Below are 27,712 nucleotides of genomic sequence, written 5' to 3'. Positions count from 1 at the left end.
TTGTGTCACAATCTGACAGCAGTGACGGGCTGCATCTGGCTGCACCCACTCTGTGTACTCAGATGAGCCAGGAGAGGCTGAGGGAGGGTAGACAAGGAAAGGAGGAAGGGAGGTAGAGAGAGGAAGAGGAGAAAGAGTGTGCAGCTTTCTCAGACAGCTGGTGATGTGCAGCTGTCTAGGAGGCTGGATTACTCCCTAAAGTCTGCCCTCGGAGGGAGAGGCAAGAGGGAGAAGAAAAGAGCGAGAGAAAGAGGAAATAAATAGAAATGAAGACTGAAATGGGGACAGAGAAGGAGAGGGATGAAGACTGTGAAGCAAAAGGGATTTAGACAGGCCGAGGAGAGCAGTACAGAACAAAGGAGAAACAGATTTAAGTTATTGAGATGGAGGAAGAGGGTGAGAAAGACATGAGAGAGGGAGAATGATGATCATCAGAGATAAACAACAGACAGAGGAGAGATCAAAACTCATCAAATCAACCCTGCAGATCATAATGAATACTTATAAACTTCTGCAATAAAATGTTTTGAACTTGTATTTCAGTGAATTTATGCTTAGTTATATCAGATAAATAGTTAGTTATATCAGTGTTGTTACACTTTTTACTAAGATATTACCTCTGTTACAGTGAAATTACCCCAGTATTGCCCTGTTGTTACCAAGATATTATCCCCTTATTACGTTGTTGTAAAGCATTACCTCTCTATGTTTCTCAGTTTTGAAGGCGTCATGACTTTAACAAAATATAATACACAGACACACTGAACCATCCTTCTGGGATAAACTGACTAAAAACAAGGTCCAATAGTAGCTTTCGGTTGTATCACACAATCTTCCTCAGCAGACAGAGTTGCTCAGTTATGATTCCACACCACTTTAAGGGCCTCTTGCCCCATGGTTGAGACTGAAAATTCATCTTTGAGCCTGGAAACAGCAGTTGACAAAGGAAGATTTTGATCATATCATATAATCTTCTTCAGCAAACAGATATACCACAGATTTATACTAATAAACAATGCTAGTAGGTAAATACATCTCATCAACTTTGTACACCGAAGACCAGTATGCTAATTATAAATATGTGTATGGTCTACGTGTATGCTCTGCGCTGTGCTTGGTGCTTTTTATGCAAGTTTGTGTATCCTTTGAATCTTGCATGTCAGTGAAAATGTCTTCCCCAGAAACACCAATTGAAACAGTGGCCTACATGAGGTCTGATTCTGAATAATACTCTCCACCATGTCACCAGGAACATTTCTTGTGCCTTTGTTGTCAGTTAAGATTTTGATTCTGATCAAAGTGAACACGATATCCTCTCTAGCTCAGAACATAAGGAGTGTGCGAGGTCAGTATCGGCTGGAGATCAGTAGCAGATGCTGCCAAAGAACAGGAACTGTAGCAAGCTGGCTGGCAGGCTGGTATAATAATCAGACTGTCTTCTGCCCATGTGTTCCCCTCAGACTGAACTAATATAGTTTTTGCTGGGTAATGATACCGAGACGCAAGCTCACATTCCCCCGTAATTGATCCTGCCGGCTACTGCCACACACTAACGAGCTAAACGAGGAGGAAAGCCCTCCTAGCAACTGCAGGGTGAGGGAGGTAGAGAGACACAGGCGGAGAAAGGGAGACAAGAGGGATGGTTTAGACAAGCAAATAAATGCATGTGAGTCAAACTAAGGCAAATGAAGGAGAAAAGCTTCTAATACAAAGACAATGAGATCTTGATCCGTTGCTATGACGGCAGCATGCTGTAAGGAGATCAAAGCAGGTAGTGTAAAATGGTTGAAGAGTGCAGGAGCTGCTTGAGTATTCACTTTCTTTTTTCTCTCTATTCCATAGAAAATGAACAGAGAGAGAGAGAACAGTGCGGACAGAGCACCAGTGCACGCTACCTCTTTCATCTTTGACAACATCCACGGGGAGATTGGGCTATTGTGAATTTGGAGTGAAATATTTCAAAGGGCTGTTGGAGTAGAGCTGGGGCTGGGCTTCTTGGCTGGGTTCAGGCTGTGTTTCAGAGAGATGAAACACACCTGGTTCCCAGCCTTTCCTCTGATTAGAGGAGGTTTTGTAGCCCATGCCACGGGCCACTCACTGATTAATCTGATCTTTATTTAAATGACTGACTGATAGGAACAGAAAATATTCTTCAGGCACATTTGTATCTAGCAAAGCTATCAAAGGCAGACCTTTTGTTTCTTAAATTGTCATTGTTAACCATATTTTTTTTAAAGGTTAAGCCTTTCATAGTTATTCACATTATTTGTTTTTAGAACAATTTGTTCTAATCCGATTTTTGATCATTTAATCTCAGTGCCAAAGGTTGCATCCTTTCGATTTAGCTTAATTAGTGTTGATAGATGTTGTGCACATACCGGTAATAATGTTGTTTTTTTTTCAGCAGGAAATTAAATGATCGATATGCTTTAGCCTGTAGAAATATACATCATCATACACCAGACATGTTGTATTCAGATACTGCAGAGCATAAATCTAAACCTTTCTCTCTCCTTCTCTCTGTTTCATGCTTTCCTTGTCTCTCTCTTGGATACAGGTAAGTCTTATTGATATTCTAAAGTGAAAAATGTTGATTTGGTGTCCACAGAATGGGCTAATATCTGCACATTGTGAGAACCACACTGGTGGCTCTCCCTTGGCTTTTAATCAATATCTCTCAGATACACACTGCTAATACTGTAGCAAATGAGGGGAAAGAGACAAACGAGCTAAACTCAGCAAAGCGTAAACAATGCCCATTTTGAAAGAGAGGGTGCAGGAAAAGCCGCCGTCTGTGTGTGTGTGCATGTGTTTGTGTGTTTTTCTCAACGTGTGTATATGCAAGCAATTGCGTGCATGCGCCAACTGTTGTCTGCTGAAACGGAGATGGAAGCTGCTGAATATTCATGGCGTCTGTGCTCGGTTGGGGCCGAGAGATAAGACGTTTATGTTCTGGCAGCCAGAGAGGGAAAGAGGTTTTGTGTGTGTGTGTGTGACTTGGGGAGGGGGTTGAGGCCAATGGGCGCGGCGGAGATGTGTCGACATCAGTGGTTTAATGGTTTGAATCTAACTTGGGCCAATTAAAAGGCATGCCGCGTGCACCGGGGTGGGCTCCCATTCATTTCGGGGGAAATTGAGGTTGAAATGAGCCATTGTCGGGCCACGTGGCCACTGTGCATACTGAGCGGCAGGCCTGCAGTGGCTCTCCAAAAAGGCGGATAGAGGACAGAGGAGAGTCTTTGACTGTGGACAAGGAGAGGCAGTGTTTGCTTTGAGAAAGAGAGGAAGGAGAAAGGAAGGGATGCACGCAGAGAGACAGGAGCGAGGGATGGAGTCAGATGCTGAGAGACAGAGGGGAAAGAGGAAGAAGTGGGGGGAGAATGACAAGAGGCCGGAGAAGAAGGCACAGAAAAAATGACACGTATATGAGGAGGAATGGACAAAGAAAGTTGAGAGAGGCATGGATGATGAAAGAGGAGGGCGATATAAGAGATGTAAGGAGACAGGGAGAAAGAAAGAAGAAATGTGCACTGACATCAAAAGAAAGGGAGACAAGAGACAGAGAGCAGAAAGAGAGAAGCATATGGATGCATAGATCCAGAGCTTTCACAGTGCTGTGGATGGGGGTTGCCTGGCTAGTTGGTACGTAGGTCTTGCGCTCCTGATGTCAGCCATGGATGTGCTGACTGAGCCCAAGGCACACACACACACACACACGAAAGAGAGAGAGAGAGAAAATGCCTGCCAAGACGATGCTTGAAAATTGTACATCACAGCATATCAAGCAAATGTGTGCATGTGTGTTTGTTTGTGTGTGTCATAGACGAGGAGCTCCAAACTAACAGATGCCCTATCAGATCCCATACCCAGATAGCACAATTCCTGTCTGTGCCGTCACTCTCTATCTTCAGCAGCTTACGACATCTTTCCCAGATGAGTGCTCATCTCTGACTGCTAACAAGCCCCTTGTCAAATAAAACAACATTTTTTCATCATCATGAGGCCTCAGCGTCCAAATCCAGGTTTGAGCTGCCAGAGGCGATTATGTCACAACCCTGTCCAATCAAGAAACAGATCCACACTACTCGGTGTATCACTTCCTGTTTTGCCCCCCCGCCCCCCGCTATTGGATGATAGCGCGGATCCTTTGAGCTCAGAGCCATGGAGTCTGTGAAAGGAGTCTACATGCGACCTTTAGTTAATGTCAGACGTCACAGACTTTTATGTCACCCACGGATGTCAACGTGACATGACAGAAATCTTTAGTGACTTTTTTTCCCCCGGAGTGTGTGTTGTCTCTTTCACAGAGGAATGCAGGGTCTCATCAAGCATATTTCAGAGCAGTAGGGCAACATTAACAGTCCTTGTAACGGGCCTTAATGGAAGAAGTGAAGTCGTACTCAAGAGTGTTGTGTTCTTTTACGTGTGTGTGTGTGTGCGTGTGTGTGTGCGCGACCCTGAGGATTGACACTGACAGAGGAGGTATCTAGGGTGATTTCATATCCACTGCCAGACACACATCAGTTTGAACTTTCAGCATCTAAGAGGTTTTTGTTTATCTTCTTTTTGATGTGCGTCTCTTTGACGCAAACCTACCAGATACAAAGCACTTTACTCAAAGCACAAAGAAAGGCCCTCTATTACTGCAGTAGCACAGCTTTTGAGTGTGTTTGGAGAGGAAAATGGACACAGTGAAGTCTACAAAAGCATTAATATTTCAAACCTGAAAACTTTGAGAGAAGAGACTGAGGGCTGGAGGAGCAGACATGACACAAAAGTGAGTTAAAAAAGGTGGATATGATATCAAAACTGAACATCACTTTAGGAGTTCATTATTATAACAGTAGAAAGATGGATAACAAAGCTTACAGAGACACTTTTTCTTTTTGTATGGAACATTTCTCTTTCAAACGTACAAAGTTACTATGGATATACCTTTAATGAAAGCTACATGGCTAATATAGCTTTGACATTTCTGTAGAACTTATAAACCAAGCTGCATTTTCCTTGTCACAAACCGTGATGGTGTCATCTGTGGATTTTGTCTTATCAGACATCACAGACTTGACTTGAATCTCCTGCTATGAGAGAGGGCACGTCCACCTCCCCATGAAGGAGTTGTAAATGGGCATGCTTGCAGTTCATGGGGACCTGATTTAACACATTGTACAGTTTGAATTAGCAAGCTCACAGGTTGTGTTGCTAAAGTGTCTTGCATGTTATCTTTTTCCTGGAGCTCTAACACTGCTGTCCATCTCCTTGATTCCCTTTCTTCACCTTTTCTGACTTGCTCTCCCTCTCGTTGTTGTCTTCCTCTCTCTGCAAAAACTGACTTGTATTAGTCCTTGCATATAACACAACAGACACACACACACGTCTTCCCCTCCCTAACATTGCTGTGACCTGCTCTCTCAGGTAAATTAGGGCCTGAGGCGAGTGTGTAATCCAGATGAAGTTTCTGACCCGTTTACATGCTTCAGTGAGCCATTTCCCATAATGAACAACTGGGCTGCATTATGTAATGGGTTTTATTGTTGCTCCTGTTGCTTAATATCGAAGCACAGACATGATCATTTTTCTGGGGGCCAAATCTGTCAAAAGTGTGATATGCAGTTATGTGGGTTATTTGAAGTTGCTGTGTACAGATTTAGCCTAGATACTGGATACTCTGATTTTTTTTTTACTCTGAAGAGGAAAAACTAAAACTATATACTTTTTGTGTCTTTTATTGTTATTTAACTGCATACCAGCCTGTGCAGCTTTTATTTAGAAAATCTTGGTTAAAATATTTAATCAACTGTATGGCTGAATGCAAAATAACATTAGCACAGTTTTGCATTGCCGCTAGTATGTTGTGATTTTAACGGGACTGTATATATGCTGACCTTTTCCAAATACTTTTAAAAGGACACCCATCGATAATGCTATATTATCCAATCTCAGCTTAATTCATGACGAATGCTGTCAATATTTTTGATAGCATGTCTTTTTTTCAGTCGATAGACAGATTTATATCCTGCTCTTTAGGGTACTTTATGGCACTTAGGCAAAGATGTAGTAGAGGGTAAACCCACCACAACTTTGTTTTGTTTACCTCTTCGTTTTACATACAGTTCTTCACGTGTGACTATGTTATTAGTTTATACTGGTGTTTGTTACTATTGTGATGACCAGTGACTGAGATACATAATTCATCCACCCATTAGTTGTTATCATGCCACAGCTCTTACTCACTGAAGACTCAAGCTATTTTGCATTCATATCTATTTTTGAAATGGATTTGAAAATAATGGAAGATTGTGTTATTGTATTGCAGGAGATTGAACCACAGCTTGAGACTGGTGATATTTGAGCTGAGTGTGTGGACGGATCGATAGTATTGTTGTAGGTTAGGACAGACTTGCTGGTTATGGCAGTGTTTGTGTGTGTGTCTGTAAAGACCAAGCTATCTACATGCTGAATCATTCCCACATTAAACAGGTGTAACAGGTGGGCTTAACGCGCATGCTTTCATATCAATTATATGAATATCCACCAAATTTACAATGTGAGTAAGCTATGGTGAATGTTAAGCTAATGTACGAATTTATGTATCCATACATTTAAGGTTATGATAGGCCTTTTTCACAGCAGACATTTTGACTTGTCACAGGTTTTACTAATAACAATGAAATGGTTACGTTCAATTCAAGTGTCCCAGTAAGCCATGCCAGTGTGACAGACACTTTTATTATTTGCTGAACAGCTGTGCAATTTTTGTCAGAAGCTGAGAATTCACAGAAGCAGTAGGGCTTACTCTGCACAGCAACATCCTGTATACATTGCTAATGTGGTATCCTTTCAGAAAAATGCTCAGTGAGATGGATTAGAGGGTCAACATGTTGGCATTGGTTGTCTCTCCACCGACGGGTGAGGCCTGAATTCCTGTCTCATTAGTGGATTTTTTACCCTTGCTACCTGCACCCTTGCAGAATTGATGTAATGACTCTGAGCGCTTCAGTTGTGTCATAGTAAGAGGTCTGTGAGTGTCCACTAGTCCACATCTCAGTGTTAGAGCTGAAGGCAGCCTGTCAGCAGTTCTCAGTCGTGACATTAATGTACAGTAGCTACTGGACAAAACACATATCTTTCCTTGTGGTTTTCTTGCTCATGTGTTTCTGTATGTGCATTGAGTGTTTAAAGTATGTGCTTGCATGTCAATGTGTAACACTGCAGCACATCCAGATGCAGTCTGTCTTTATTCCACTGTATGTGTATATCAGTATGTCATAGTATGTGTGCTTTAGCCTGTGCAGAGCAAATCGATTATTGAGGGGGCTTGACAGCTCTGCTCGCTGGATGCAGTAGAATACATACTGTAGCAGGGAGCGCCATCAGTTGCCCTGACAACACCAGCGCCTGTCAACACCTCCGTCTTAATAGTGACAAATTGTACTTATTACATCAGCGTTAATTCCCCCCGATCTCCCTCAGATGAAGATACTTAGCCCCGTGCTGATCAAATTGTGTCAGCATAATTACTGGGAACAGAACCTTATTAAAAACCAGGGCCTCAGACGCACTGTCCAGACTCATCCACAGGCCTATCACTCAACATGCATCTCTGCGTAGGAAGTAAGGGGGGGGGGGGTTATAGGGTGGAGGAAGGCAGGGAGATGGGAAAATGAGGGGGATGAGGAGGGAGGGAGGGAGAATGTTACTCTGAGGCTGCTCTATGCACAAAGACTGCCAAAGTCATTTTTGACTGATGCACCAGTGCTGCATCCTCAAGAGAAATGTCTTAAAAAATCTTGAAATAGTCATAAGAGATAAATGAAGAATGTTCAAAAAGCTTATTAAAACTTTTTTTTTTTACCCAAAGACTACAACAATATGTAAAGGTGAAGACTGGATATGTCTTACATGAGCAAGAAATAATAATAATGATGAATTAAAGAACTGCAAATGTTGTTTGTTCTGACAATCTTTAAAGCTGCTATCAGTTACTTCTATATTAACATGACTACTACTAACAATGACCACTTGTATGTTAAAGTGGTCGCTGGTAGTGATTAACCTAAAGAATTCGCACCTAAGCTCTGCAGAGCTTTTTAGCATCTTTTAGCTAATTGCTTCCGAGAGGAGTTGGTAGAGACCAAAAACAGAGCTAAAAAGAGTGAATATTGAACTTAATGTGGTGACCAGAAACACAACTCCAGATTAATGCTAATGTGGCTCCATAGCTCCTGAATCTGTAAAATATATGAGAAGGTTGTGTTTAGTTTGTGTCAGTATTTATATACTTGCTTGGATTCTTAATTGTAAGTTGGTTATTAATTAATTATAAATAATAATTTTCATAAATTTCATACTGATTTACTATCATATATAACAATAATACGTACCACTAGAAATCTGTTCACCTACAGGTGTTTGAATATTGCCAAAATGGGATCCTTCTTTCCCCCATTGTTTGATGGAACAATTTCATTTATCTGACAGGGAGAGGAGTTTTATTGGGAAGTCAGATGAGGAAACATGGCGTCCCTTGGGGGAGAAGTCAGTAAATGTGGACTATACAAAAAACAAATGATTAAAATTTGAAATTTCATTAAAGCTTCAGCCTAGTTTTACAATAACTGCAATTACCATAAGCAATTTTCACAGCTCTATAGATATGGATTTAGCATTGCCAGTAGCTCAACAGTGAATTAAGTCTCCTTCTCTCTCTGTGTGTTGGGCCTAAATGCTGCTGGAATGGAATTCACAAATTAGTGTCGTCTGATGGAAATGTGCTAATTGCTGTTGTTAAGCTGCTGCAATAATTAGGTTATGATGGCAGACTGCTACACATGTTGCCAAGCAGGCCAAAGCCAACATCCCCTCTCCAGTATAGTTGAAATAGAAGGCTAGATTTAATTACTCATTTTACTATCCATCTGTGAGTATAATTTTCCAGACATAGAGTCAAACACAGAGTGCAACAATTTCTCCTGCTGTGGGTTAGAGAGATGTTTTTTTTAATTACAGTAGATTGTAATTTAGTAACACTAAGTAAATGATTTGATTATTTAGGTGGCCATTTGGCTGTGGAAATATGTGTGTAGCAACATGACAAAGCAGGAGGTAAGGAATAGGAAGGTTGGTGTAGCAAGAGCTGGTGTCTTCTTCCTCCATGAGACTTTTGTTATCAGCAGATAAACAGGTACATTTCTGTAGCTAGCAACATAATAGAGTCATGGTTGTGGACCTACTTGAACTCTTTGTGCGCCAACATTTTATTCACATATTCTTTCCATGCAGGTGACAAGTCTACTAAGAGGCAAGGGCGTAGGTTTGGCAGAATTTTTTTTTTTGCAACTTTCTGAGACTAGTGCTAGGGGAGGATCTAGTATCTGAAGCTGTAGGAGTTAGCCTGATGTTGGTTGTGCCTACCTGCTACTGTGCCTTAAAGGCTGCTGAGTGTCTCTTTCTCTAATTTATTTTCTTCTTGCTTTCTCACTAAATTGGTTGGGTGGTCGGTTACATAACTGTGGTTTAAACGTCAATAATTTTCAATAAAATCGCCATCGCCAGTGTGCGTTCAAGGTGTAACATGTATTCACAGTGTTGACTTGCTCATGAAAAAGAAAACATGTGGAATCAGGTGAAACATGCTGGTTATCTTACTCAAACACAGAATAACCGTTACCTAGTTTAGACGATTGGTATTGTCTCCTGATAATGTCTACCCTGCTGCCTTAAACTTGGTGTTGTTGTTGTTTGGATGCTGCAGTCCTGGCATTCTTCAATGCACAGACCTGCTTAGCAACATGCTGTTTAATGGCTCTGGGCTTCAGCAGAGATTACTGGATTGCTAACCTCATCAAAGACATCAGCAACCCCCAGACTCTTTAACCTTGGAGACCTGACTCTCCTTTTCAGCAGTTTTTTGTGATGTGTGTGTGTGTGCTAGTGCATGCCTGCAGCCAAGCTCAGCGAGCTACTATACATTAATGTAAAATTAATCCTCTCTCCACGCGCTCTTGTACGAGGGTGCTCTCCCGTTGCGACATAACCCGTCTCTTCACAAAGGTTCAGTGCTGCTGGTTCTTCAGCTCCATCATTGTAGCATACTGTTGTTTCACATCCTGAAACAACAGGAAACCTCTATGTAGCCGTGCTTTGGACTGTTAAGCATAGTGTTGTTATTGGCAGCATGCTTTGCAGGGCTATCATCTATGAGTCATTCCTCATTTTAACACTGCTTTCACTGAGTTCAGTAATGTGTAAAACAATTTTTTTACAAAACTATGAAATAATTCCTGCATTACTAACCAATTTGTATTACATCAAAGTGTATTTATTTACTTTAACAATTTTAATAAAGACTAACCATTTTACAATGTCCCTAAATATATTAATTCAACTTCTAATAGAAAGAGAAATAATGAAATGTTAGAGCAATGGTCAAATTAACATTTTAATGTTTTTTGTCATATTAGTCATAATAATAAATCTTTCTTTATTGTACATAATTACGTGCCTTTGTGTCCACTAAATCTGCTATCAGTCAGTATACAATAGAAATCTAAACAGTGTCAGGAGTGAGCAAATACTCTGAAGGGGGGGGCATGATTTATTAAAATGACATCTTTCACTTGTTCAGTAGTTTATTAAATATGAATTGTTCATCTCACGGCAGTTGGACATTTCTTGCATGGATTACAACGCACAAATTATTTATGATAAATGAAAACCCATTTTCAGTTTAAAACAATGGCGGTATAAAGCTAACAGTCACTGCATTTCACTCTGTTTGCAATTTTTGTTTTTTTTTGTTGAAAATACCTCTGAAAAAAAAATAAATAGGGGGGGAAATTATATATGCATCTGGATGGCATTTGCGTGTATTTTAACAAATCCAGTTTGAGTGATGGAGCCAGACTCATGGCCTTAAATTGTGTTTTATTGTAGCTGGAACACCATGGAGTGGTGCAAAGCAATGGCAGTACACATCATTAAACTTTTGTTCACATTTGTTGTTGATGCTCCAGCGACTGTTAGCCATTTGGCAATTGACAATGAAAAATTCTTATTCCCCCTTACTGATCCAAAGAGCATTTAATGTCAGCAATTACATAACCCTGAAATCCAAAAGTCTCAGCATATTTTTACAGACAGCAGGTGTCCTTTATCATTTCTTTGTCTATTTTTACATTTGTAATTCCTTAGTAAGATTAAGTTAATTGATTTCATGGTTTTTTATCCCCCCAAAATGCATCATAGCACATTCAGCTATTTCAATATTTTAAAAGATTTTATAATATACAACTAAATGTGTAACAAAGGTGAAATATAGCTTTGGGGTCAACGCCTAGGTGTTTACTCGATGTGGGCGTTTGAGACTGCAGGATTTCGTTGCAGTGTTCTGACACAGCCCACCACTGTTTTAGCATTCAGGACACAGAGGGAGAGACAGAGAGAGAGAGAGAGAGAGAGAGAGAGAGAGAGAGAGACCAAGCCGTGGAGAGAGAAGAAGCAGGAGAGGAAGTTGAATGAGCCAAACAGGAACACAGAGTTTTTTTTGAGGCTGAATAAGAGAGTCTGTTAGCATTCCAGGTCTGATGCCAAAACTTTCACTGAACCAAGGATGCCTTCTTCACTAGGGCTTCAATGGCGGCTCTGTCATTTACTCGTATTGCTAAAATCTATTCACACCGCAGGTGCATTGAGAGAAAGAGATTTTTATAGGTGACTTTTACAGGTGCTGGAGGCTTCTTCATTGGACCTGGTTTTAATAGTATTAGCTTAAGCTTAATCATAGTCTCCTCCTTATTGTTTTTCTGCAACCTGTTTTTCCTTGAGCGGAGTTTGTGTCAACCTACAGAAATATACAGCACTGACTGGCCAGATGATGGTACTGTAAAAGGAACTTTATATTTTAACTACTAACTCATAAGCTATATGATGCAGAATTGATTTTTTTTCTTCAGATTTCCTGCCTCAAGACAAATCCACTGCACACTCTGTTTTTCATGATTGTTTCCCCACCACTTAGAATTTCATGCAAAATCCATTTTCATTGTTTTCTCCACCAAGTTATTAGAATCACCCTGAAATTTTAGACATGACAAACTGCCTACTTAACGGCAGTGTTGAAAATCCAAATTGTTTGGCCGTGACACACAAAGAAAGCTGTCGATGGTGGTGACATACATACAAGCTACAAATATCTGGGAGAAAGAGCGTTTCCAACAGCTCAGTGACGCAAAAGGACCTTAAGTGTTCTTTCTCCCTACAACATCACTCTGTCTCTGTCTTGTCTAATTGTACATCAGCTGAGTTACCCAGTGTTTCCACATTATGGCCCATCCTTACAGGAATTATGGCCCATTCTTACATACACTTAACTGATGGTTAGCGGTAGGCTTTGGTAACTTTGGTAACTCTAAGTAAGACACAGATGTAAACATCAGTGGTCACAATACAGCACTGACTGTGTCTAACTGTCTTAAATGAACGGTTTGATATTTTGGGAAATATGCTTGTTTGCTTTCTGGTTGTGAAGATTGACACCACTCTCATGTTTGTCCGTCTAATACAAGGCTACAGCCAGCAGTTGGTTAGCTTAGCTTTGGACAAAGACTTCAAACAGGGGGGAAAAGTTAGTCTTGCTCTTTCCAAAGGTAACAAAATCAGCCTAGCAGCACCTCTAAAGCTCACGTTGTATCGTGTGCTCAATCTGTATGAAAAAACTTGATTGTAAATAAAATAAAAATGATTATTAAAGATGTTTTCACTGTTTTCCTGACAGATTATTTTATCATCTGGTAGTGAAAGTTTGAGACATTGCGTTTCTGTGTTGGTTTAATCTGATTTACATTGAGCACATTTTTAGTTGGGCACTATGAATAACAGAAAATGCTTTGGTACCTACACTACCCACAGAGTCCTGCTTCACTTCATTGACTGAAGTGTGCAGTACATTCACCCTAATCTACCAAATTAATATCATTAGTACCTGCAGCAACCTACCTAACTATTCGACTGATGGTCTTCCCAGTGGGAAATCTCACCTGGCATCCCATCTTCATATGTGTAGTGACTCCTACACATGGGACTGGGTGCAAATGCATACAAAAAAAATTGTTTGGCAGCAGCAAAACATCTATGTTAGTACTACATATAAAGAAAAACCTTAACAACAAAAGATGGCATTGAAGGTTGACTTTTCTTCACATTTTCAGTTTTGTTTCACCAAAATTATTCTTATTCTTTTGTGGGTTTAATTTTTGTTTCACGAACTGCTTCTTTCTCCTGGTGTTAAGTATCATGTTGTGGTTTATTGTACTGTGGCATCAGAGAGGGTTGTATCCACTGATTTAAAGAGTGTTGCTGTAGTTTGACCATTAGCATGTCTTTTATTGATTCCAGAGTCATCATGTTAATTAAATGGATCCAAGAGGGAGCCATAGTGTCTGTATTCAGTCAATGGTCTACTGTGTACAGTAGTTCAGTATGATACCTACAGTATGCTGCCACGTTCAGGCTGTATTTTCTTCAACATAAGAGTCAGTATGTATGGCTGTTTATTATGTAATCTACATCGCCAGATGGATAGATTAACAATAGGCATTTCTTGGTTTGGTCTGCACAATAGCCTCATTTGAATTTCTCTGCATGTAGCCATGCAGCCCGAGGAGCTCTGCGGTGGAGAGTTCAGTCCTGCGATCTGACCTCAATCAGATCAGATTAAAGCTGTGATCAGACGTCTGGACCCCCGCGCCCTGTTTCGCGATGCAACGTTACCCCGACAGACATTAGTCTGAGAACACATCGTTCACTCTTCTGACAACCACGGGAGTCAATGCAGCATTATATCAGCAAAGATAAAAACAGTAAATGGTAGTATTGTTCTGTTATGGCCCACCACTGTATCCTGGTTAAACACACACCAACAGCACATTTTAAGTAATATTTGAGCAGAAAAACAATTGGATAGCTGGTCCATTTTTTTCAATCGATGCTGTGTACAGTCAGCCTGTGATAGACAGCTTTCTTTGTTTAATTTTAATTCAATGTCTGAACTGACTCAGGAGAGTTGAAGTGGGCCAGAGAAGTTACCACACAGACCCAGAACATTCATAAGCCCATTTATCATCTCTGTCTCTGCTGACCCGACTAGAACTGGGTCCCTCCTCACTGTCTGACTCACAATGTACTGAGAGTCAGTCCTACCTTCCTCTTAAAGAATAACAACTCTGACTTACCAGCTCACGCTTCATAGATAAGATTACTCTGTGTACTAAATATTTTCAACCTGTTACAATCAAACTGTACTCACATTTAGTGTCATATAGTTAGTGTAATATCAGTGTTACCTTCAATGGTTCTCTTAGGACCTAACATTAACAGAAAGTAAGAATGAACATAAACCGTAAGAAGAACAATTCATCTGAGAATGTTCATCGTGTTGGACTGTGCACTGATCTTGTGAAATATCTTAACATTTACTCGATGGATGGGCACAACATTTTGTAACAAAATTTATGGTTTGCAGATGAAGAACCCTAATTATGCTTTTTTGCTACTTTTAAGTTCACATATGTGGTCTGGTCAAGTTTGTCAGAGCACTTTGCTTTATGACTGAATACCAGCAAAACTAGCAACATCAGCCGCAGCTGCACTTTGTGTTTTAATGGTAATTAGCAAATGTTAGCATGCTTTTCAGATTCAGTATGCCAAAAAAAACGGCAAATCATCAGCACCACAGACTTCTTTTTCAGTTTATTATTGGTAATATACCAAAAATACGAACCACTTGTAACCGGATTTGACAACAGATGTTGATTTTGCATGGCTGATTGGAACAAACACATAATTCACTCTAGTTACTGAGCTGCAGATTGCTAAGATCTGAGCAGCTCGGCACTCATTTAAATCACAGCGACTTCAGAGCGTCTGTTGGCAGTGAGGATGCTGTGACACTAGCTCATCTGTACGTCGAGGCTTATTTAGCCTGCTGAGAGTGAGAGCCCGCTGTTCATATTAGATTCTGTCTCGGGCAAAGTGGGGATGATTAGATAAAGTGTGTCTGGTGGAGTGGAGCACTTTTTCACTTTACAGTAGCAGTGCCTGTGAATGAATGGAGGGAAGGGCTCAACTCTCTGACAATAACACAGAAATCTCTGTCCAGGGGATTTTTAATGCATCCGGGAACTGATGCCTCAATTACTGCCTTAATTAATCCATAGCAGTTCATATGCTACACTGTACAATGCTAGCAGTTACAGTTCTTACATTTTAGTGGCATTGTGTGTATTTTCTTACTTGACATATTGGCATTGTGGAGCGGAATTACTCCTAAATGCTGATGCGGTGAGCGAGTTAAAGACAAAGCAGTGGAATTAAAGGGAGGGGGTCGTGGAGAAGAAATACAATAAAACACGATTCCATACAATAGCTCTCGTTTTGAATCCCCTCCCTACTGTAGCGTCCCCTCTGCCTGCACTTCATTCTGTCATAACACAATAACTGAGCTCTGAAGTCTTAAAAGGCATTGCAGGAGCATAGAGGTGCTTGAAGAGAAAATTGCAGCAGCTCACAGCGGCTGGAGTGAAATACCATTTTGTTTCACTCAAGATGGATTCCACAGTGAGATTTCAGAGGACCAGTACAGAATCAAAATGGAGAAGCCTGAAGGGAGGAGACAAAAAAAGGGAAAGAGGCAGTGTGTGTGGAGTGGACAGCATTGGAGGAGTCTGAATGTCTTTGTTTTTGCTGTTGCTTGGTTATATATATATATATTATATAATATTTTTTTCAGGGTTTTCACCTTTTTCATGAATAGTGTTATTTATTGGTATTTCTTTTTTTTGGTGCAGACCACTGCCGCATGCGAACAGTAAAAAAAAAAAAAAGCTAGATAAAAATATTGAAATGCATAGCCATACAAAACATTTTTTATGAAAAAGAAACCTCTCCCTCTCAGTGAAATTGTAGCTAAAAAGCAAAAGTGGTGATCTTAAAAAGTAATGCTTTTTTTTTTTTCCGGCATCTGGCCTCCTCAACCTCTGAGAAGATTTCCTCCCACCAACCGTCTCACATACTGGCATGCATGCATGGCTGCCGGCATCCACACACACACACACACACACACACACACACACACACACACACACACACACACACACACACAGTACACAGTCACACCCTCCCTCCCTCTCTTTATAGATTCCACTTGCTGGTTGCCCATCTAACAGCCCTGTATGTAAACCAGTGAAACCCCTTCAGGACATCAAATCCGTGGAATCTGTTGTCGGTTCTATCTAGGTCAACGCTTACAATAGCTGCGCAAATTTTTTTTCTTCTCCCTCCTGTTTGCTTAACCCCACAAGGTTGATTTTCCTTTGCATCTATAAACATCAAAAATGGATATAAAATGTAAGCATATTAAGCATGCTTTGCTTCTTTCATACGTATTAGTCTCAAGTGGAATATTAAAACATGTAGTGGTTTGATGTTAACATTAGTGTAGAATCTCATGTTTGAGGGAAATTACATTCAGGTTATTTCTCATTAATATTTGTTAAGCTAATTGGTTTGGACCATTGTGCCATTATTCAAACAAGTCTGTCTCGTAAGACTGACTCAACACAACGCTGCGGCCTCGCACTGCAACATGAAATGTAGGAGAAGCCCTGCAATTATAATGTGACATACAGTTGTTTTCTTTCTGATCTATCGGGGATGATGTTAGATGACCTAAGGGAGGTGGCTTGTCCATGAATTTTTCATAGCAAAATGTCTGCTTGAAAAGCCATTTTGACTAAAAGCACAACAATACATTCTGAACCAGCTTAACGCAAACAAACAGAAATATGTGGGATGCTTCAGAACCTTTGCTAATGTTTACTTGTGTTTGATAGGCCTCTTCTTTTTTTATCATCATCTGAAAAACACGCCATACATGTTAACTCTCTGTTTTAGAGAAGAATCACAAGAAAACGCACAGCTCTCCTTGTTCAACTTAAATGAATTACCCGCTGCTAATCTGCTTTAGCTGGCTCCCACACAGCCCCAGTTTGTTCTACTTTTGGATAAATCGCTGATATGACTGCCTTCAGACATTGGGTGCAATCAAAATCAAATATGCAGAGAGAATTTCTACTACCCCAAGCAGTCAAGATTTCTTAAACAATAATGGGGAAAAAAATGTCACCTTAATCAGAGTTGCCCAGGACTGTACCAGTGTTGGTGCCATTTCTCTAGGTTTCTCCTTTTCTTGATATTCTCCATGCAGGCGTCTGTACACAGACAAAGTAGTTAGATGTGCAGGGATATTGTTAGACCTTCAGAACAAGCCATTCGCTGCCATTCCTTCTTGTACATTATAAAATACAACTTCCACAGACATGAATTAGCCAAGCTTGATAATCCATCACTGTAAACACAAAGTCTTCATTTGTTTTTGTCTAACTTTCCCTGTTAATCATTATTTCATATTAATGTGCACATTGTGTTGCGTTCTGCTCACTGTCAATCAAATGACACACACAGGAAGAAATAAAAACCTCCTCCAGGAAATAATCCCTCGTGAAACATGTCACCTTACAAACTACATTGTCACATCCAAGACTTCTTGGTTTTTTTGCATCTTTTATTAGCTTAGTGAGAAGGAAATTTAAATATAGCAGCATTTTTGTTGTGTGATGACAAATAAGGAAATGTTTCTGCTCTTTATGTTGTTCCACTTTACATTTTGTAGTACACACAATATGCAGGGTTGGGAGGATTACTTTAAAAATTTAATCTGGTACAATTACTTGTTAAAAAATGTAATCAGTAACGTAATGCAAGTACCAAAAAATAAAAGTAATGTAACCTGATTACTTTTAGTTAATTTTGGATTACTTCAAAGCCAAATAGGCAAATGAAGAAAAGAGAGTATCAATTATACGTTTTCTGCTAAGTGTATTTTTAGAGAAACATACAACAATTAAATCTTCAATTCCCATGAAATTAAAATCCATGTTTTTATATGATATACTTTGCACTATGTCACCACTCTGGCAGTATTTGGCCCATCAATGACAAAAAATATGTTTTGTAGGTATTCTTGATGGAATTTATAAGTTTGTCATTTGGAAAAGCATTTTACACCGGGGGAGTGTTAATGTTTAACATAGAATGTAAAGGTGTTTACTCAACAACTGGAACTTTTCAGGACAGAGGCGGGGGGGGGATCCAGCAGGGAATAATAGATGGGAGCAGCGCCTGATTGGGAATGGGAGCCAGGCGAGCAGCCAACGAAACCTCGTTCCGCAGCACCAGTGAACACGGCAGGAACACTGCGTTTTCTGTTTCATAGCCACATAGCCTACAACATTATTTATCAAATTGGGTCGGACTTGATGAATTTAGCAGAAGGATACACATTTTCAAAATAAGGTGTCTACACTGAATGGAAATAAGATTAATTGGATTATATTCACAAAAAGTATAAAATACATGTGTACATTAAAAGTAAATGGACATGTAATTTACTTTACCGGACCCTCTTGGGCCTCGGACACACCCACCATAGTCTCTCCAAATCCTGTGGGAAACACTGAGTAAAAAGCACATTTTGACAATTTAATTTATACAATGGTAAAAAAAAAAAGGCAAAATAAATGGAAAAATGTGAATGTACTTGTTCGGTGTTCGTTATTTGCCAAATCTTTTCATGTTTCGGCTTCAGCCAAGAATTTTCATTTCGGTGCATCACTAATGTAATCCCGTTACTCCCCAACCCAATATGCATGGCAAAATCAGAAGGTAGGGATGCTAAGTAGCCGAAATGTATCAGACTGCGGTAATTTCTTTAACCCACTTCACAATATTTTTCTTCTCAGCCCTGTCAGCATTACCTGTGGCTGTTGCAGGGTTGTTTTTCCTCAGGCCTTTAAGGCGTCCTAAGCTGCCTCTGTCTTATCATGCCCACCACTGTGCAGTGAAGACAATCTCCTGTAAATTGCTTTTTTGATCAATTTTGACATCAATCTACTCCCATGGGAATGTGGGCATTCATATGATGGCGGAGGGGAAGGTTTCTTTCCTTATGGATGTTGACAACCCTACTCAGCCTGGTTTGATCTGTGGAATTAACATAATATTATAGTACATACTGAACTGGCTGTGCTGGGCAAAGATGGATTGGCTTTCTATACCAGACATTGGCGCCAGTGAGGTTACTGCAACAGCAGAAGTCCAAGTCAAGACAATAAAAGCTGTTCAAAGATTTGACATGCACATCTGATTTCATGAATGCAATTTGAAATTACTTAATACATTTTGTTCTCCTTTATCTGTAATTAACATTATTAAATAAATATTGTAGATAGCTGTAGAAGTTAACTACCCACCAAATCTCTTGTAGTTGTTTATTTACATAAGATTTTTTACTCCAGTAAACTCTTATATTTTAACCAGAAATAAATAATATCTTCTTAAGGTTTTGTGTGCTGTGAGATTTAACTTTCTAGGCACTATACAAGCACCCCATGGAGAAAGAGCTGTGGTTGGAGTGAATGAATTCTTTCTACTGTAAAAGTTGTTTTGATTCTACGTAACAACCGCGCAGCTGCTGCCTTTCATGTTTTTCCACTCACTCTTTTTTGTCTTTTCAGGACAAAGATATCTCATCACATACACAGGAGCCTTGTATATTCTGGACGTCCTGCCTGAGGATGGGCTGAATAACTATCGCTGCACCACACGGCACCGCTACACCGGTGAGACTCGTCAGAGCAACAGCGCGCGTCTCATTGTGTCAGGTCTGTACCACATTCACACTGGAATCAATTTAATTGCAAAGACCATTGTCTTTGCCACTTAGAGAGTTTACAACATATACTGACACAGATGGAAAAAATGGTTCAATGCAAATAGGAGAGATACACGGATAGATATTGAATTGGATACTTACTCTAGAGAATGCCATATATCATCCTTACATATATTTACACTTTTAAGTTGGATTTGGCATTTTAAAGCTCGAGACAGCAAAAATTATTTCCACCATAAAAATATTACCCCCTATGAATTATGGGTCCTCTTTAGAGGTTTTGATTGATTTGCAGGATTATAGCCAGTGAATGGGTATGTTTATGGTCTGTCCAATCCTGTCATGCAGACTGATCCACTATGTCAACTATGAATTATGCAGCCCTTCTGCAGGCCAGTCAGTAACAAGTAAACAACCAATACTGGCTGTACTGTTGTTCAGGTTCTGTTTCATATTGTAGTTTGATAAATGAGGGTCTTTTAACAAGTTTTTTTGCATATAGAATGTAGATGGATAAATGAATGGATAGAAAAGGAGCAACACATGGTGCTGTCTGTCTTTATTTGACAATAAAATCTCTCCAGAAATTTTAGGAACACACAGTTTCTCCCCCATGTAGCAAAATATACAGTTTATAGAAACTGAATCTTGACCCCAAAAATCAATATTGGATTACACTGTCAAGCGCCTGGCAACGCTCACCACTAATTAACACTAAATTATCTGCTCCTTCCAGACCCCACCAATGCTGAGCCAGGCATCTTGGATGGCTTTGACCACCGAGAGGTCATGATTAATCATCGGGTGGAGCTGCCCTGTAAGGCTTCAGGCTACCCAACGCCCAAATACCGCTGGCTGAAGGACAACAGCCCTTTAGAGCCTGACAGTCGCTTCCGCCAGACCACCACAGGGTTGCTGATAGAAAGCTCACAGCCCAGTGACTCTGGGACGTACGTTTGTGAAGTGTGGAACAGTTATGGCAATGCTGAGGTCATGGGGCGCCTGTATGTCAAGCGTAAGTCTTTTATTAAACAGAGTGGATCCTCCGTATTATCTGTTTTTTGGTCATTCACAGAAAGCAGACGTTGCTGTAGTTACTTTTAACAATTTAAACTAGTGCTGAAACATTTAGTCGATTAATTGATTAGTTGATCAACAAAACTAATTGAGAAAAGCTTTGATTATCAGTTATTTACCAGGAATAAAACACCAAACATTTGCTAATTTGCTGCTTCTCTCTTTTTATATAATTTAATTTTGCTCTGGTAACTGTGATGTGCATTTGTGCATTGTTATTTTCTAATCTTTTAAAGCAACATGATTAATCAGTAATTCAAAATATATGTACAGTCTAACTGAAAATAAAGCATTGTTGTTAGTTACAGCCTGTAAATTAACCACAGTGATGTAAGTGGACTGGAAAATGTTTCATATGAAAAATGTTTATATGTATGAATTATGTTAAAATTGTGGAAAAAGTGAACATGACATATCAAGTCAGCTTGATAATCTGTAGCGGTTGGCTACAACATTGTGTGCATCTATGTGCTGAAACAAGACATTTGGCTACAGTTGTGTTAAGCAAAATTTAATTTAAGGGCAAGTTGAGTGATACATTCTTTTTGCAACATCCTCAAACAAACAAGTGCCACAAACATGTTAGTTTATAACATATTTGGAAAGTGCACTGTTTGTAGATTGCTTGTGTTTATCAATTAGCAGTTACAAGATGGCCACAGAGATTATTGTCAAATCAAGTCTACCTTAGACTAACCTTTGTATTTTATACATTTTTTCATTATGGATTTATCTGTTTTGTCTGACCAACAATCCAAAAGAAATTACATTTCCCTTCATAGAAGAAATAACAGCTAATGTTTAATTTTGAGAAGATTGAACCAGTCTTTTCTTAAAAAGTTACTAAAATGATTAATCATTCATAATTGGAATTACTGTCAGCTAGTCACTTGTCATTCGACTACCCAATTAATGGACTAATTGTTTCAGCTCTTTCCTCTGAAATCTTATGTAGCCACGCTGCTCAAATCCCACCTAAACTTTCTCCACTATCTCCCCAACTCTGTCCTCCTGTCAGCTTTAACGTCATAAAAAAAAAAAAAAACTTTTTGAAAAGATTTCTCTTTGTGTTCTTAGAGCCCTTGAAGGCAGTGATCAGCCCTCGGAAGGTGAAAGGCAGCGTGGGTAGCAAGGTGTCTCTGTCTTGTAGTGTGAGTGGCTCAGATGAGTATGAGCTGTCATGGTACCGCAACGGAGAGATCATCTACCCTGGCAACAATGTTCGTTTCAGTGGGCTCAACCGGGAGAACCTCATCATGGAGGGAATGTCGAAGAGTGATGGCGGGGCCTACCAGTGTTTCGCCAGGAAGGGCAAGATGTCGGCACAGGACTTTGTGCAAGTCATCCTTGAAGGTAAAATGTTTGTGTGTAATTTGTAGGGTGGAGCATGTACACAAATGCTGACCAAAAGCTACACTGTAGAAACTTTTTATGTATAATCAGTGAGTTAAAAGAAACAGACGCAGACTTTGGAGATCAATATGGAGTTTATGTGTTAATGGCATCGTGCGGTGACTGTCTGCTATAGGCTGCCATTAGAATGATCATCCAGATCATCCCACATACAAAAATCCAAGCACACACACTCTTGAATCTAGTAGCTTACCTTGGCAGCGTTGCTCAGGCAAATGTCTCCTCTGGCCAGGGAGCTGTAAAAAGAAGATATTGATAATCTATATTCACATGGAACAGATCTAGATTATCAGAAGGCAGCAGCAGGCAGACATGGACATTTCAAAAGCCAACCGCTGTCTTTGTCTGGGACGAAAGCTCCTGGATCACAGTTCATAAGAGAAAACTGAAGTCTTTGCTGCCTTATTATTATTTCACAAAAAGTTTTTTTTAAGACAAAAAAATTCAGCCCTTACAGCAAATAACACATATTCATTGTTCAGAAATGTTTGGTGAAAAACAACAAGAGTATATATATATATTTTTTTTTTTTTGATGAAAGAATTTATTCTGATCTGACCACTGATCTTGCTGTTATAAGCACTATGTAAAGGGTTTTTTTCTAGTCTCATGGTCTTAAAAAGTATACAGTGAGGGCAGTAATGTATAGGAGCAGTGTCTCTCAAGCCACCATACTAAGATTAATTTAAAAACTAAATCTGCTTTAAGAACATGTTTGATCATCCTGTTGTAACCTTATCAAGATATGGCAAACTTGTAGCCATATCTTTTTTGTGCAGGGAGAACTTGTCTTGGACAAAAGTGTCAAATCAATAAATGTAAATGCGATGCAAATGTAACTCTAAACATTTGAGGGACAGACACCAGAACAAAGAACAGTTCAGAAAGAGAAACAGTGAGGTCTACTGCCAGACTGTTGCTAGGTCAAAAAAACCCACAATCCACTGGGGTATTTTGTGTGAAATTGAAGTAATTTTGTTGTTTACTCAAATTACTTTTTTAAAGCTCTAATAGTAGATGAGAAATCATCAGCAATCATCTTGTCCTTTTTGGCTGGGAAAAGTCCAGCTTTTCTCCCTATGCTCGCCCACACTTTGTCATACTGATAAAGCAACTGTTACTCAACCTATTCACACATTTCTAACTGCCAAAGTTAATTTCACTGTATACAAAGTGGAACTGCCACAGACGGATGTCATCTTTAATTACAAAGTCAGTCTCAGTTTTGATAATTCTGCTATTTATTGTACATTGAGTGTCTGTCTTCCGTTTGACTTTGCCCTGGTTGGTTGATGGTCAGCCAGGTGTACTGCAGGGTAAGTGCGATACCAGTGTGCCACTATACCTATATGACTTAGGCTGCGTTCACATTGCAGGCTTTAATGCTCAATTCTGATGTATTGCCCAGATCCCATTTTTTTGATTGACTTTTCACATATATTTTTTAAATGTAGCTCATATCAGACTCCAGTGTGGCCAGTTGGCCTTTGACCCACATGCGCAGAAAAATAATAGTGCGTCAAAAGCAGCACGCTGTTGTACGGAAGTAAACATAGAGGCCACAGAGGTTAGTGCATGCTTGCCAACACTCCCATTTTTTAATTACCCCACCAATGTCCTCAATCTTTACCGATTTATGACAAATTTTCACAGCTTTGTGTCCTTTTCATAGCATTCATTACTGTTCCCACTCTCTCTCTGAAGTAGCATCCACGTGATGCAGATTTGTGACGACAGTTGTGACGATGTCACAAGCCGTGTTTCCGTCAATGTTTTTTTATTACGCATTTTGAAGTATTGCATTAGAAAAGGTTGATGCAAACAGCAAAAAAAAAAAAATTCTTAATTTCGCACACAATTTTTTACGCTCGCTTGAGGTGGTTAAATGTGCTAAATGGGAGATGGAAACACTTTTGACGAATAAGTTCTGGCGTAGCAACTTGCCCACTTGAAACACATTTCTGAGGACCTCTCTCCATTTTTCTAAGATCAAAAGCCCTCAGTTCCATACGACTGTTTTTTGTGTTATGGAACCCATTCGTCTTGTTTATTACAGCCATGTGTAAAGCCAACTACTGGCGTAACTACGCTCCAAACCAACTGATGGAAATGCACCTATTTCACATTTACTTTTTTTTCTTTTTTGCCACATTTCAAAAGTTTGCTTAAAAATCGCATGACAATTAGATGAAAACATGGCAACAGTCGCATGAATTCCCATCTGACTGTCCAGACTGAGGTTGCATTTTGAAAAAATTTGACCTGTGTCTCATTTGCACCACATATGAAAGTGGTTATAAAAAAAAATCTTATCTGAGTCTCATATGAGCCAAACAAATCAGATTTGGGTCACTGTAGCCTGCAAGTCTGAACTTTATATTCACCATTGTAAACCTTTCTCCCCACCTGTTCTACCTCGTCCCCAACGCAGATGGTACTCCAAAGATCCTGTCCTCCTTCAGTGAGAAGGTGGTGAACCCGAACGAGCCCGTCTTCCTGGTCTGCAACGTCAAGGGCACGCCCCCTCCCAGGTGCACCTGGTCACTGGACGACGACCCCGTCATCAAAGACAGCCACCACCACCTGGGCCACTACGAGACCCACGAGGGACACGTGGTCAGCCAGCTCAATGTCACACACACCCAGGTGCAGGACGGCGGGGTGTACCGGTGCACGTGCAGCAACTCGGCCGGGGTCGTGTACCACCAGGCTCGAATAAACGTAAGAGGTGCTTGTCAAATCAGCTCCTCCAAGAACAACAATACACATACCTGTCTGTCTCTCTGTATGTCTGTCTCTTTGTCTGGCTGGCCATCTGGCATTTGCTGTACATGAGCGCTGGCTGTTGTTTGGGTCTGAACACTTTTTTTTTTGTTTCTTTGCTTTTATGTGTTCTCTTTTGATGATTTATTACTTTATTTTCAAGTTTGGCTTTTCTCTGCCATTTTTGCTCAGTAATTTTTATCTCGGGTATTAAATCTTGAACCAAATTTACACATTTCCTTTAGGTTGTTCTCCACTGATTGATTTTTAGGTGTTCTTTTCTTTTTACTCTGCTCCTTGTATCATTTTTAATATTGTAGACTCGTCTTTTTCACTCCAAATTATTACTGTGCTTTTCCTACATGCCTGTATTTTAGGTCAAATGAGTTATCCTGGTTTGCTGCACATAACGTATCTGGATATTGGGTTCCAAAATGGGCTGGTTTGTAAATAGCCAGAAGAAAAATATATTTCTTCTGTTTGCATGAATACATTTATCTGTGGTTTGCTTGTGTGTGTGTGTGTGTGTGTGTGTGTGTGTGTGTGTGTGTGTGTGTGTGTGAGTGTTCATGTCTGTGTGTTTACTCAAGCAGCTTTCAACTCTTTGTAATCAGATGTTAAAGTGAATACTCTGTTTCCATTTTATGAGACACAGAATATATTACTGTTATGTGGGTGAGCAGCAAGGGCAGAATTATAAGTATCAGTAGCACAGTGTTATTTAAATGATCTGTTCCGTCAGATGGTTAACGCACTTTAATCTGCTTGTTATTTCATCGCCTCCCACTTAGAGTTAAGTCTAAGATTCTGTGGTAAAACAAACAAGAAAAGCTTTAAACAACAATTCCTTTGCATAAATATTCTGGTGGCAGGTACCATTTGAGAAACTGTGGAGAGAAATGTTATCTGTTTTGCTAGGCAGCTTTCCTTGTTTAAATACTAAATATATGTGAAAAGTCTGAAATGTAGTTTTATTTACACAAACACCAAAAATAAAACAAGCTTCACAGCTCCTGTGATTTCACCATCCATTGAATGTCTTTATAGGGTTCTTTCTCATTCTCTACCCCTTCATAGGCCGAGCCAGTATTCGCCCAATGAAAAACATTACAGCGATTGCTGGACGGGATGCTTTCGTTCACTGCCGTGTGATTGGCTACCCTTACTACTCCATAAAGTGGTACAAAAACTCAGCCCTGCTACCATTCAACCACCGACAGCGAGCATTTGAGAACAACGGCACACTGAAGCTGAGCAACGTGCAGCAGGTGGACGCTGGCGAGTATAACTGCAAAGTGATGGTCCAACCTAACAAGATGGACTCCCAGAGTGTCCATGTTCGTGTGAGAGGTAAGTCCCAGTGAGTTGTTTAGACAAAGTTTAGTTGAGTTAAATATGTTGCACAACCTTGTTTATTTAAATTCCACTGCATATTTGACCTAAACATTGTAGGAAATGTTGTAAACATACCATGCATCTGGTCAAAAGATAAATTTTTATTAGTGCTGGGCAACGATCAAAAAATTTAATCGCGATTAATCGCATTGGTATGCGCAAAATTGAATAATGAATTCTTAAGTAGTGTTTTGCACACTTTTAATTTCAATGTACTGCTATATACACAAATGTGCAATAACATGTGGTTTGCAAACACTTGACACAAATAAGGTGCATTTCACCAGCAGTATTCCCTTTACACAGTCGCAATAAAACATTTCTTGTAAATCTCAACTTAAACATTAATGTAATCAAACCAAAGCTATTTGCCACTGCCAGGGCATTACCTTTTATCTAGCTTGTTAAAACCAGTTACCATCAGAGTCCAGAGCCACGATCATAAAGCTGGTTTAATATACCTGGTGAATCAAACAAGTCACTTCAAGGTTTTTGAACAATGTAATGCTGTGGTTATCTCCAGTTTTTGTCATTACATGTGGTTGTTTTTAAAGAAATAGGGCAACATTTTATGAAATCATTACCATCCTTTTCTTCCCATTTACTCTGAAGCTACAGCTAGCCCCCTGTTAGCTTAGCTTAGTATAAAGACTGCAAACAGGGTGAAACAGCTAGCCTGGCTCTGTTCAAAGGTAAACTCTGCCTATTGCTCATGGTCCCCATAAAACAACTAATTTTTTTAATTAAACAAACAAGATATAATGTGTTCATTAGTAAACTGATTTTACCTTTGTACAGAGCCCGGCTAGCTGTTTCCTTCTGTGTCTAATCTCTATGCTAAGCTAACTAAAAGAGTGGTATTGATCTTCTTATCTCACTTTTAGCAAGGAGGCAGATAAGCTTATTTCCCAAACTGTGGAACTTTTCTCTTAAATTGTCCCAATTTTGACTTGGAGCTAAACTAGATCGGTAATTTAAATTGGAAACATAATGCACATTCTGAGCGCTTCTTTTTTTTTGCCTCCTGTCTACATTTAAATTAAATTGCCCTCACTTCCCATTCTCACGACTAGATAGATAAATAAACAGAGCCACTCACACAGAAAGACAGACAGCTATATCATAGGTCTCACCAGACTAAATTAATCTGCCTGATATTCCTCAGTACATTAGGGCATCTAATGAAGACTGTATCAGCGCCACTGATTTTACAGAACTGACTGACTTATCTCCAATGAGATCTTAAAGATTTTACAACTGTAATAAGTAATCCTA

The 27,712-nt window shown here is 39.7% G+C and overlaps 1 protein-coding gene across 3 annotated transcripts in view; it reads left to right on the top strand.

Annotated features, from left to right (window-relative positions):
* dscamb (Down syndrome cell adhesion molecule b) overlaps positions 1-27,712 on the top strand; it is a 121,326-nt gene that overhangs the window by 56,848 nt on the left and 36,766 nt on the right. For 2 of the 3 annotated variants that reach the window (XM_038693882.1, XM_038693881.1), the window contains exons 4-8: positions 19,632-19,778; positions 20,526-20,804; positions 21,944-22,219; positions 24,711-25,007; positions 26,120-26,392. In XM_038693882.1, the coding sequence (XP_038549810.1) occupies positions 19,632-19,778; positions 20,526-20,804; positions 21,944-22,219; positions 24,711-25,007; positions 26,120-26,392 (1,272 nt within the window). Of the gene's footprint in view, positions 1-19,631; positions 19,779-20,525; positions 20,805-21,943; positions 22,220-24,710; positions 25,008-26,119; positions 26,393-27,712 lie in introns of those variants that run through there. The other variant, XM_038693883.1, reaches the window with a different exon arrangement.

This window comes from Micropterus salmoides, unplaced genomic scaffold (assembly GCF_014851395.1).
Source record: "Micropterus salmoides isolate LMB-PRFRI ecotype aquatic unplaced genomic scaffold, ASM1485139v1 Ms_hic_scaffold_3, whole genome shotgun sequence".
Lineage (NCBI taxonomy): Eukaryota > Metazoa > Chordata > Actinopteri > Centrarchiformes > Centrarchidae > Micropterus > Micropterus salmoides.
This window is presented reverse-complemented; position numbering and strand designations above follow the sequence as displayed.